This window comes from Cucurbita moschata, unplaced genomic scaffold (assembly GCF_002738365.1).
Source record: "Cucurbita moschata cultivar Rifu unplaced genomic scaffold, Cmos_1.0 Cmo_Scf00014, whole genome shotgun sequence".
Classification (NCBI taxonomy): Eukaryota; Viridiplantae; Streptophyta; class Magnoliopsida; order Cucurbitales; family Cucurbitaceae; genus Cucurbita; species Cucurbita moschata.
In genome coordinates, this window is record NW_019268530.1 from 3,867,892 (window position 1) to 3,881,548 (window position 13,657).

Consider the following 13,657-nt stretch of genomic DNA (forward strand, 5'->3'; position numbering starts at 1 on the left):
AAAAAAAAAAAAAAAAAAAAAAAAAAAAAAAAAAAAAAAAAAAAAAAAAAAAAGAGAGAGAGAAAAAAACTCTCCAATTGATTTGAGTGTCAAAACCTGACAAGTAACAAAATCTTTGGATTGGATAGACTCTCTTAAAACTCCAAAGTCGATTCTATCAATATTTTCTTCAGGATTTGAAAAATTGTCTTTAAAGGTTGGAATATTTCTTTCAGACCAAGGTAGTTCAAGCAACTGTACTCAACCACCACCAACAATCTCTAATTTCCAAAAAAATGTTTTCTGGTCCTTGTAGATGAAAGTAGTATTTCATTTTGATATTTATAGCTCTATGAATTTATGTACGTATTTTTTGGTTCTTTACTTCGTTCATTTGTCTTCTGTGTAACTGATAATAACTTTCGGTTTCCAGCAGGGGAGTCATAGAAGTTGTGGAAGAGCTTGATAAGCTACTGGAGTTCAACAGTTTGCTTATTTCATTAAAGACCCATCCAGATGCCAATCGCTTTGCTCCTGGAGTTGGTCCAGTTTCTCTTATGGGTAGGTTTTAAGTTCCATATTTTCATTTCTAATTTTGTGGATGAATCACATTTGAATTGCTTTTATGCATCATTTGGGTTAGGTGGAGAGTATGATGGTGACCGGAAGATTGATGATTTGAAGCTTCTGTATCGAGCATATGTTACAGATTCTTTATCTGATGGCCGCATGGAAGAAGATAAGGTCAATTTTATGATTACCAAACACATGCTGTTGGCTTAACTTTTATTTTATTGAAGAAATGAACATGCTAAAATAGGGGAGGAGTGATTGGCATTTACATTTAAACCCAAGCTAGGGAGTTGAAAAAATGCTAATCAACTAGCCAGAATAAATAAAGGTGCCAGTTGAAAAATTCTTTAATATTGTATCTTTCTGAGATGCAATAAACGCCAATTCTAGGAGCCCTCTCCACTTCCGCTTGTCCTAAAGGATTAACCATTTGCACTCTTAAATGCACTTGTGATAGATGGAAGGTGGCCCGAGGAAAGAGTAGATACCCAGGAAGTGTGTGGCGAGAGGTGAATTTTGTAGCGAGTTATCCCTCTCAAATAAGGAGTGTAAAGCTACTTCATGTTTTGAAAGAAGGGATTTTAACCATGAAAAGTTTGAGCCTGGATATAGAATTTCACATTTCCAAGGACTAATAAGTTATTTGTGGCCATGGTTGCTGGCTATAGTGGTTTGGGGAACCTGAAAGACTAGCAACTGAAATATGGACTTTTCATTGATTGAGCTTGAAGGAAAATCTCCTGGTCTTTTGAGAGGTCTGCGTTGCTCCAAAACAACTAGCTTGGCCTATTATTAATAAAAATAAAAACAGTAATGATAATATAGTCCTATGCACAGTTGGACTCAGTACCATTGTTTCGACTGCTTTAGTTACCCAATGATTTCTAGTTCTTCTTTGAGGCTTAAGCATTCTCTAACTGTAATTGTTTTTACTTCAGAGCCTAAGATGTTAGATTTTGTACCTGTTTTTTAATTTTTTAATTTATGTTAAATTGTTATCGCACATTGTTGAATTTCCATTAGTCAGTCTTTGAAGACTGCTATGCTTTTTTACTGTTATGAAATTGGCAGCCTTGTTGGTTTATAAGCTGTCATCAAAACACATGTTTTTTTTTAAAGGGTTTATAAGCTATTATCATCGCATCGTTTGAGATTACACTTTCTTCATGGTAATTCTTCACTCTTTGTATACCAGAACCGGTGTATGTTATTATATTTTAGGTTTGTGTTAGGCTGTCGATTATCTTATTGTTTCATTTTTTCCCTTGATATGAGTTAACGAAAATTCTATTAAAGAATTTGTGGATTAGGCATCCTCTTAAAACAAAAAATTATTGATTGTCTCAAGAAATAATTTCACTGAATAAAAGCTGGCGAACGTTGAACGGTTGAAGCAAGATTTTATGTGAAGTTAACATCTGCAACGCTCCCGAACTTAAAATTATGATTAACTGTATTCATTTGGCTAGTGATTGTTACAAACATTTTCTCGAGAAGCCACCTTTGAGTCTGATGCAATGCTTGTCCATCTCTCTTTTGGTAGTTGATTGTTACTAATCTCTTTTCTCTCCAATAAAATGATAGTAAACATTCTTCTTCTTCTTCTTTTTTTCCTCAGCTTGCTGCCTTGAATCAGTTGAGAAATATATTTGGTCTAGGCAAGCGAGAAGCTGAAAACATTACACTTGACGTTACCTCAAAGGTTTATCGCAAACGTCTTGCACAGTCTGTAAGTAGTGGCGATTTGGAGATGGCAGATAGTAAAGCAGCCTTTCTCCAAAATCTCTGCGAGGAGCTTCACTTTAATCCACTGAAGGCCAGTGAGATTCATGAAGGTATGCTGTTTAGATGATTGCACCGGATCTGGCTTCCTATGTTAGTTCTGTGCTGTTAGCAATCAATTTCAGTTTTGAGCTTTCAAATATTCATGCAGCCAGTTACTACATCTTTATCCATCGTTGTATGTGCCAATATACAAGTCAACCTACCATTTTCACGATTATTTCTGAATCACCTGTTATGTTATGCAGAGATTTATCGTCAAAAGCTTCAGCAATGTGTGGCTGATGGAGAGCTGAGTGATGAGGATGTATCTGCATTACTGAAGCTAAGAGTTATGCTTTGCATACCTCAACAAACTGTCGAAGCGGCACATACAGATATTTGTGGTTCCTTGTTTGAAAAGGTAATGATATTTTACCATCTCCTTTTGTTGTCTATTATGCCTAGTACCTTGGTGTCTAAGAGTTCATTTTCACTTATTAAATTCCTGGTTATGGGTTTTCTATTAAGGCGTCGGACTTGTTTTTGTTCTATAATTTGACACACTATCCGCTTGAACTTCCAGCTCTATCGTGTCAAGACTAATATTCCTAATTCTTCTCAGGTTGTAAAGGAGGCCATTGCTGCAGGTGTTGATGGTTATGACGCAGATATAAAGAAATCTGTGAGGAAGGCAGCTCATGGCTTGCGCTTGACAAGGGAGGCTGCCATGTCGATTGCAAGCAAAGCAGTGAGTAATCATCTTGTAGTGTGTTATTTCAATTGCTTGGGATAAAATTTTGTTGCACTCACCTTAATTCCCTTTTTACCACCCATGAAGGTTCGGAAGATTTTCATGAACTACGTGAAGCGAGCTCGTGCGATTGGAAATCGTACTGAATCTGCAAAAGAACTTAAGAAGATGATTGCTTTCAATACGTTAGTTGTAACAGAATTGGTGGCTGATATAAAAGGGGAATCTTCCGATGCCCCGCCGGAAGATCCTATCAAAGAGGAACAGGAACAGGAACAGCTTGATGATGAGGATGAGGAATGGGAATCACTTCAGAGTTTGAGGAAAATAAGACCAAACAAAGACCTTTCTGCGAAATTGGGGAAATCTGGTCAGACAGAGATAACTTTGAAGGATGACCTGCCTGAAAGAGAACGAACTGACCTTTACAAGACATATTTGCATTTTTGTTTGACCGGTGAAGTCGTCAGAATTCCGTTCGGTGCTCAGATTACGACAAAGAAGGACGATTCTGAATATGTCTTGTTAAATCAGCTTGGCAACATTTTGGGTTTAACCACTAAGGAGACTGTTGAAGTACATAGGAGCATAGCTGAGCAGGCCTTCCAGCAACAAGCTGAAGTAATTTTGGCCGATGGTCAACTTACAAAGGCTAGGGTAGAACAGCTTAATGAGTTGCAGAAGCAAGTTGGCTTGCCTTCTGAATATGCGAATAAGATCATTAAGAACATAACAACCACGAAAATGGCTGCTGCCATTGAAACCGCTGTCGGTCAAGGGCGACTCAACATTAAGCAGGTTAGAGAACTCAAGGAAGCAAATGTTGATTTAGATAGCATGATATCAGAGCGATTGCGAGAGACCCTCTTCAAAAAGACTGTCGATGACATCTTCTCGTCTGGCACTGGCGAGTTCGATGAAGAAGAGGTCTATGAGAAAATCCCATCGGACCTCAACATTAATGCTGAGAAGGCAAAGGGTGTAGTACACGAGCTGGCAGAAAGCAGGCTATCGAACTCATTAATTCAGGCTGTGGCACTGTTGAGGCAGAGAAACCGTCAGGGGGTGGTAAGATATGTTTCATTTTAGTGATTTCTCCATTGTAGGGTAACTAGAATTGACCCGATGCCAGATATCAGTGATTCTAAGTGTCCTATGGCGTTTTTATTTTCCAGATATCCTCTCTCAATGATCTTCTCGCATGTGACAAAGCCGTTCCATCGAAACCTTTATCCTGGGATGTGCCTGAAGAACTCGCTGATCTGTTCTCTGTATACGCGAACAGTGAAGCGTCACCCGAAAAGGTGTCCCGTTTGCAATATTTGCTGGGCATAGATGACTCTACCGCAGATGCTATCCGAGAGATGGGAGATAGATTGCAACCTCTTGGTGCGGAGGAGGAAAACTTTGTGTTCTGATTTTGTTGCAATTGGTAATAAAACAGGCACACCCTGGGGATAGGAAGTGAAGTTTGGCCTTGGTGGGGCTAATTTTTGTTTTCATAAGTTTCCTAGTTTGGACGACGAGAGGCAACATTATTTGATAGATTGAGATATATAATTTGGTGTGATGTTTGTAGCCACATATTTGGTTAATAACTGTACTGCCTCCGCCCATTTTACTCTCATTTCCAGGGAAAGTCCACCAGAGGAGATGGGAAATGTCTCCTATATTAGTTCTCATTCCCATGATTTTTTTTTAATTTTTTTTTAATTTTTTTATTTTCATGGGGTTCGTGTAGGGATGTTCTATCGAGAATTTGCAGATCGGATTCTAGAAGATTTTTTTTCTTCATTTTCAATAATTTTCTTATAAAAAAAAGTCATTTAAAAGATTTTCTTAAAGGTAATTTTCATTTTTCTGGTATTTAATAATATTGTAAATATTTTGTGATTTTCGATATAACTTCTAAAAAACTTAAAATTTTAATATTATAGCATAGTTTTCAACACTTTGTATAGATTAAACTTCATTTAATCGAGATGAAATTACTTTGTATTTCTTCTTCTTTTATTTATTTATTTAAAAATTAAAATTTTGTTTTGATGGGTTTTCGGAAACCATGCCTCAACTTTCAATCTAGTCTCAGTATTATTCATTTGAACCTTGCCCTTAACTTTAAGGCTACGTCATTTTAAGGCGCTTTTCTTTAGCTAGCCTTTCGGTAAAATACTTGTTTGTTTGGGTCAGTATAACGTAGTCTTGTCTTTCAGCCATGTAAGTCTCGTGAATAAAGCCCAAGCTGCGAAGCTGCTCGACTGTAAAGGAGAACACCGAGGACCCCGAAATTAGAATTTTTTATTTGAAAGTTCCTCGAAACTCCGCCGTGGCTCTTAAGTCGCTCTCATTATCCTCTTGAAATTTAGTAGTCTGGTGTTGATTATTGTATGGGAGGGGAGAGGGGCAGTTTAGATGATTGATATTGAAAATTAGAGAGGGAATTGTGTTGACATAATGATAGCAGAGGAGTGATGATTAGAAAGTTGTTGAGGCCATTACAGACGGCCTTCCATTTAGACCACCTTACCACTCTTTAACATCAAACTATGAGTTGTATGAATCTTTGAGACCCTCCCCGTTCGCCCTCCATCATTGCATTTGAAAACTGTTCACACTTCTTCCAAACTTCATAATTCAAACCCAATTGGAACATTCTTAAGTTTGGGGGATTGCCAAAAACATTAATTTCAATATCTTATTTATAACTCTTACCATTTACCAATGCTATATTATTCCATTAAAATTAGCATCAGTTATTTGACTAGCTATAAGATTCCCAATACATTTTGTTCACATCTCCTCCGATTTTCATTTAATCTGTGGAACTAAAGGTCGCACGGGCCCACCCCTAATGGGAAGGGAATAGAGAGAGATTTCTTTTCGTTAGTCAAACGGGTTAGGATGAAGATTGTATTTCCTGTCCCTATTCCTACTCAAATCCCACCCCGTCCCACCTCACTTTTTATAAATAAATAGATATAATATAATTTTGAAACATAAAATGATGGACATTAAATTATATTTTTTACCTCTAAAATATTATTAAATTTATTAACATGTTTTATATTTTATACCAAACCAATAATATTTTTTAAAAATATGTTAAATAATAGAGAGAAAAAAAAAAAGAAAAAAAAAAACTCACATAGAACTCCACTCCAAATTTTTCGCTGAAAATCCCATTTCAATTCTTTTAAAGATAAATGAAAATTTTCACGGAGACGAAGAGTCTTCTAACTCGGTGGAGATCGACACACACCCATTAATCTATCTTACTTAAAAAGTTGATCCAATTCAATAATGTGCCAAACATCAACATCCTCTTCTCCAAGTGTTCAATATTCAAATCACTCTTCAATGGATTTTTCAAAATTTAACTGTAAAAACAAAATTAAAAAAAAAAAAAAAAAATTGATTCGGTACACCCACCCACATCTATAGTGGGTTTACGCTTATGAAATCCATACTTTTCTGGTTTTTTATTTTTTTTTTCCCTCAAATTTTCAACCTTTGAATCTGACCCTCTAAAAAGGTAAGCACCCAGTTGCAAGCAGCTACCTCCTTCTTGGGCTCTCTCTCTCTCTCTCTCTCTCTCTCTCTCTATATATATATATATATATATGTTCTTGGTTTTAGATAGCAACATTCCTCACAAAATTTTCAGAGTTTCTCTTAGTTTGTTGGGACAATGGACTCGATGGGGAGACATTTGTGGTGTCTTTTTGTGTTTGTTTCGTTGATACCTTTCAACTTTGGCAGTTTATCTGCAAACTTTTATGAGAGCTCATGTCCTAAGCTACTCTCCACCGTCCGACGTGAAGTCGTGAAAGCAGTGGCCAAAGAGTATCGAATGGGGGCTTCGTTGCTTCGTCTTCATTTTCACGACTGCTTTGTTAATGCACGTCTCTTTTAAATTCACCCCTTTTTAGTTTTTTAGTTTACTATGGTTTTTTTTTTTTTTTCGTTCCTCCTATTTGTTCGTTATTGAATTTTCTAACCGACAAAAATTTAGTAGTGGATAACAAAAAATACTTAGTATTATCGTGTGAGATCCCATGTCGGTTGGAGAGTGGAACAAAACATTCCTTATAAGGGCGTGGAAACCTCTCACTGATAGACGTGTTTCAAAACTTTGAAGAGAAGTTCAAAAGGGCAAGCCCAAAGAGGACAATATTTGCCAACGGTGGGCTTAAGCTGTTACAAATGGTATCAGAGCTAGACACTGGATGGTGTACTAGTGAGGACGTTGGGCCCCCAAGGGGGGTGGATTGTGAGATCCCATATTGGAGAGGTGAACAAAGCATTCCTTATAAGAGTGTGGAAACCTCTCTCTAATAGACGTGTTTCAAAACTTTTGAAGAGAAACCCAAAAAAGACAAGTCAAAAGATGACAATATCTGGTGGCTGTGGGCTTAAGCTGTTACAAATGGTATCAGAGCCATACATTGGGCGGTGTGCCAACGAGTACGGTGGCCCCTAAGGGAGTGGATTGTAAGATCCCACATTGGTGGTTGGAGAGGAAACCTCTCCTTAATAGACGCGTAGAACAATATAAGCGATGGGCTTAAACCGCTACATATCCAAATCTTTAAATACATGCATGCATGCCCACATGAGCTCAGATCTACGTTTGAGAGTTACAACCATAAACATAATGGCTCTAACTCGTCGTTTTCACGAGTGATGAAATGATATAACGAATAGTGTACGTACATGCAGGGATGTGATGCGTCGGTGCTGCTAGACGACACGTCGAACTTCACCGGAGAAAAGACAGCAATCCCAAATAAAGATTCATTGAGAGGGTTTGAAGTGATCGACGGGATAAAAACGCTGGTGGAGGAGAGCTGCCCTTCAGTGGTTTCATGTGCTGATATTCTGTCCATTGCAGCCAGGGACTCAGTGGTTGCTGTAAGATTTCCTTTCATTTCTTGAGCTGAACACCATTTGGGTATGTGGGTTTTGAGCTTTTGTGCTTAATTTTCAGCTCGGTGGGCCGTCGTGGGTGGTGGCGCTCGGGAGGAGAGACGCCACCACCGCCAGCTTCGACCGCGCAAACAATGACCTTCCTTCTCCCTTCCTCGACCTCCCTGATCTCGTCTCCGCCTTCTCCAACAAAGGCTTCGATACCAAAGAATTAGTCGCTCTTTCAGGTACTATATTGAGCTACTGTTGTAAGTTGTTATGAAAATGTATTGTTATAACTCTCCGTTTACAACCCATTTGATTCATATTTTTATTTATTTGGTTCATAACTCTCGTTAGTTCATAACCCTTTTCGTTCATATTCTCATTTATTTGGTTCATGTACGAGAATTAGTATTGCTATGCCTATATAAAGTAAAGGGTCGTTTAACATTATTTTGAGGTATAGAGTCATTGTCATTTTGTATTTGCCTTGGAGGAACTTTTTGAAAGATTTTGTAGTCTGAAAGTCTGAGAGATACACTTGTAAACACTTTGATTATAGTAACTGGGTACCAGTCGGGGGAGTAGGGAAATTTCTCTCCGAACTACGTAAATATTTGTGTTACTTTGTTTAATTTCTATTTGTGGATGTGTGAGTACAATCGATCTTGTTTCTGCTTCCATTACAACAATTGGGTATCGGAGCATTTTTTAGCTGTAGTATTAGGGTACTAAGTGTTTATGAGTTGGCTAAAATGGTTGGTTTGTTTGTTGATGAATGATTGGATTAGGATCGCATACAATAGGGCAAGCAAGGTGCTCGATGTTCCGAGTAAGGGCTCATAACGAAACGACTATTGATTCGGAGTTCGCAGCTTCTTTAAGATCAAACTGCCCTTTCTCCGGCGACGACGACAAGCTTTCGTCTTTAGACGTCCGCACGCCTTCCTCCTTCGACACGGCTTATTTCAAGAATTTGATACAAAACAAAGGTCTTCTTCATTCCGATCAAGCCCTCTTCAACAATGGCTCCGCCGATTCTCATGTCACCTCTTACTCCTCTAACCCCTCTGCTTTCTTCTCCGACTTCGCCGCCGCCATGGTTAAGATGTCTAATCTCAGCCCGCTCACTGGAACCGACGGCGAGATTCGTTCCGACTGCCGGAAGATCAATGCCTGAATTGAATCAACAACAGTAACACACAAAGGCTTTAACTGAATTACCTATATATGCTGCTTTTAATGAGTGGCGACCAACGGAAAAAACTACTTTTTAGGTTTGTTTGTTACTCCAATAATTTGGTTATCGAGTAATCTTTGTTCTGTTTTTTTTCTTTCTTTTGCATGTTTGTTTTGGATTATTATTATTAATAAAATGAATATATCTCTAAATCTTATCATAATCAAGATTTGGAATTCCCGACATTTCATTATAGATATTTTAAGAAAACAGTATCTAAAAATGTCCATTTAACCTGTGAGGTCGGGACGCTACAGAGACCCACTCCAGTGTGAAAAATCTCCATTTAAATGAAGAATGAGGACGGAATGGAGAGAAATTTCTTCTCGTTAGCTAAACAGGGTCAGGGACGGAAATTATGTTCCTCGTCTCAATCCTCACCCAACTCTGCTGTGTATGTATATATATATACTTTGTAAGTAAATAATGTTTTATATTTCTCGAAAATGAAAAATTTTCATTTAAAAAAAAAATTCTTTGATATGATTTAAAATATATATATTTATAAAAGATAGAAAAAATTGACCCGAGAAGTCCTCAGTCAATTTCCAGCAAAAATAAATGAAAAATTTTAAGGAATGAAAGATGAAATAGGAGGCGGGAATAGAGACAAAGAACGCTTCCCTGTCCTCGTACAACCCTGTGGACATCTCTAACGAAGACGATATTCAGATTTTTTACTAGAACGTGATTGGTTTTTAAGATCGTTTCCTATTTTGGGCCTTTTACTAGTTAGTTTTGACAAATCCCCAAACAACATAATTTTTTGGAACGAAACCCGAACATAAAAGACTCTTTATTTTATTTAAATTTCATAAACTTAAATTAAAATTGAAGGATAAATACGCTAATTATTAGATAAAAGAACAATAAATTTTTACAAATATACAAAATTATCAATAATTTATTTATTTTAGAGATTTAATTAAGGTCGAAAAATTAACGAGTATATATAAAATAAGCGACGACTCTCACAAAGTCTTCTTAGTCTAGTCATTGATGTAATGGTAACATGGAGCCATCGTGTAATAAATACACTTAAAACTTATTTTCTGTCAAAATAAATATTAGTTTTTAAAGTCATTATTTATTTTTTTTTAAAATGTAGAAATATTTAAATCATATTGTATTAATTTTTTAAATTTTTCCAAAAATTTATTAATATAAATATTTCAAAATTTTAAAGTGATTCTAGAATAATCCTTGATTATTATTTTATTAAAAAATTAAAATTTTTCCCGTGATTGTTAATATTAAAATTATAAAATTTCATGAACTTTTTGAACGAGAAAGGAGAAGCGTAAAAAAGAACAACGTTAGTGGGACACGATCGACACTCATGGTCATTACAACTTTGCCTATATTTCGATATCACTCTCGTTTGAAAATGTCGAAACTATCGCTCTCAACAAGTTGATGGAGACACGAGCCCCTCGTTTAATGCAGTTTTGCCATCGAACAACAGTTCTCCGTTATTTCAACTTGTGTTTAGATAGCAATCGTTATCGCTTTTAATTATATAATTAAGTAGGATGAACCATCTCTCTCTAATGAAATATGCTAAAGTTATGACATCTTGACCTAAATCTCGATACGCTAATCATTTATTAAAATCTAATGACGTTTATTTTAAATTAGACGTTGCTTAACTTAAATTTAACTCGATCGTGCTTAGACATTAATAGCCTCTCGTAAATATAGTTTTTCGATCGATTTCACTACTCGAACACTTGACCAAAGGTTCGTGGGAATCTCTTGAAAGAAATGCATACGAGATTAGAAGAGAAGAAAGTTGCGCATGGATTTGACCTTGCCTATCTGTTGGTTCCCTCGAAGGATCAACTTTTCCCTTGACTGATATTCTTCACGCGTTTTCCTTTTATTTTTTTGGTGAAATTTTATGCAGTCTCGTAGTTAAAATAACCCAGTTCACCTTAATTAATGGGCATTAATCTGCCTCAACTTCGACTCAGAAGTGTTCATTGGCCCTAGACTTGGCCACCGAGCACAAGCTGGACTCGACCTTTTCTTTCTTTGAATATGGTGTGTTGATCTTTGGATATCACGGTCGTACATTGAGGGTCACAACTTACTCTCTCCATAATAATCACATTAACCCACACAAAGATTGAGATTTTAAAATTTTTATCGGGCGTTCAAAAAATTCGATAACCTAAGCCCGACCCATACGATTTATGTTGTACCATAAATTTATTTAGATTGGATTGAATTCAAATAAATAAAATTTTTATAGATTAAATTAGCCCATGAAATCTCGTAAAACTAGATTGGGTTGGACGGAACCAACCTAAATTTATTCTTAAATTTAAAATATATTTTTTTATACGAGTATACATATATTTTATTTAATTTCACAATTTTTTTGACCGTTTATTCTCCCTAAAAGTAAAAAAAAAAAAGAATGAACGTATTACTAACTAACATTTTTTACTTTTATTTAAAACAAATAAACGACCATAAAAATTGACGTTGTATTTAGTTGAAAAAATTTATAAGTCGAGTAATTGTGTTGGGTCAGATCGTGTCTAAAAAAGTCCCTATCGAACCCGTGAATACTCATATTAATAATTATTAGATAAAAATACAAAATACTTTTACATCTCTCGTACATTTAACTCTGCAAAATTATCGGTTTTCTTGTGTCACCGTCCTCTTTCCCTTTTTTATTTTTTTATTTTTAAGATTTAGAGAGTAAAGACATAATTAAGCTCGAAAAATTAACGAGTATCTATCAATTATGCAACGACTCCCCACAAAGTCTCCTTGGTCTAGTCTTGGTATAATTGTAACATCGTGCCATCTCTCTCGCTACAGTGACATTGTTTAACCAAATATTGTGGACGACTAGTTCATACTTTTACATTGCTACAAACCCATCAAAATCATACCTTTCACAACGTCACCCACATATTTTTGTATGACCTGATATTATCTAATTTAAAATTAATTCTTTACGATAATATTTTTGTTTCCGTTCAAAAGACTTCAAAGCAATATAGATCGTGTCAACAGTAACGAGAGCCTTATAAAATGATGAGTCATTATAGATTATCATCGTCGTTTAGTTTGCCCTTGACCCATTCTAAGTCATTTGGATATCAGTCTTTATCACCCATAATTATCAGATAAACTATGATTTAATTACAAAATCCAAAAACATTATGAGATGACAGTTACTTGGTTCATCATTTTTAATTTTTAATTTTTTTTATAGTCGAGAGAGTATTATTAAAACTTTTAAAAATTTTAATATATTTTTTAGACAAAATATAAAATTTAATGATATTTTTATTAATTTAAACGAATGATACTCAATAATCGTAAAAAAGAACAAATTTTAGAGCTAAAAATATACGTCTCGATACCATATTTTCACGTAGCCAAAATTTCAGTTGATTTTTTATGTTGATCGAAGATAACTTAACCCTATTTTCTTCAAGTACCTATCAGCCATCCCGATCTAGAATTTTCGTTGAAGAACGGTTCAATGATGGGTCCAAAACTTTATGTTATTAAAACTGATTAAGTCAAAAGTTTGGTCCTAAACCTTTCGATCTTGTATTTAATATGTTATTGAATTCAAAAGTTTTTACGTTTAATAATTTTAAAATATAATTAAGTATTAAATTAAAATGGTAAATTATTAGATTTAAAATTAAAATTTTAATGACAAATAAAATTTGTTTAAAAAAAGTAGAAATATATATATATATTCTTTATTTTTATGTGATTAATCATTTTTAAAAAATAATATACTAAAACTAAAAAATAATTTTATTTAGGTTAAATTAATAAAATTATCCAAAATACCCTTAAAATTAAAAAAAAAATCTTACTAAAATCTATTAATACTTTTTTTAAAAAAAAATAATTTTCACTTTTAAAAGTTTTATTATTAAAAAATTTCAAAAATATCTTTAATTTTTTTTTTAAATTTAAAAATACCATTATTATTAGTACACGTCTCGAAAATATCCACAAAATTTTTTAAAGCTAACATTAATTCTCTTAAAAAAATTTAAAAAGGTTCCATGAGAGTATTCTTTATTATTATTATTTTTAAAATTTAAAGATATTAATGAAAAATTGAAACTTCAAATATATTTTAAAAATAAATTAATAATATTTTATTTTATTTTTTTTAATTTAACAGTATTATTAAAAAAATTTAAAGTTTAAAGATATTTTTATTAATTTAACCTTTTATTTATTTCCATTTCTAATATTATTTATTTTTTCTTTCGCTATAAATAATTTACAAAATAATATGATTTTACTTTACATAAAACTCTAAATTATTTAAGTTAAAAGAAAAAAAAATGTTTATTATCTTTTTAATAATAAAATAATAAATTTGCAAATAAAAAAAAAGTTCAGTTAAAAAAAAAAAAAAAAAAAAAAAAAAAAAAAAAAAAAAAAAA

At 34.2% G+C, this 13,657-nt stretch overlaps 2 protein-coding genes across 2 annotated transcripts in view; both read left to right on the forward strand.

Annotated features, from left to right (window-relative positions):
* Positions 1-4,749, forward strand: part of LOC111452240 (protein TIC110, chloroplastic) — a 9,934-nt gene extending 5,185 nt beyond the window's left edge. The window contains exons 9-15 of the mRNA XM_023092846.1: positions 413-540; positions 623-723; positions 2,171-2,387; positions 2,583-2,737; positions 2,939-3,064; positions 3,155-4,135; positions 4,243-4,749. Coding sequence (XP_022948614.1) covers positions 413-540; positions 623-723; positions 2,171-2,387; positions 2,583-2,737; positions 2,939-3,064; positions 3,155-4,135; positions 4,243-4,485 — 1,951 coding nt within the window. The 3' untranslated portion in view covers positions 4,486-4,749. The remainder of the gene's footprint in view (positions 1-412; positions 541-622; positions 724-2,170; positions 2,388-2,582; positions 2,738-2,938; positions 3,065-3,154; positions 4,136-4,242) is intronic.
* A 1,988-nt stretch (positions 4,750-6,737) lies between these two features.
* On the forward strand, positions 6,738-9,308 carry LOC111452241 (cationic peroxidase 1-like). The gene is made up of 4 exons (XM_023092847.1): positions 6,738-6,965; positions 7,787-7,978; positions 8,055-8,220; positions 8,767-9,308. Exons 1-4 carry the CDS (start codon positions 6,756-6,758, stop codon positions 9,153-9,155), a joined length of 957 nt encoding a protein of 318 aa, XP_022948615.1. The 5' UTR covers positions 6,738-6,755; the 3' UTR covers positions 9,156-9,308.
* Positions 9,309-13,657: the final 4,349 nt, after the last annotated feature.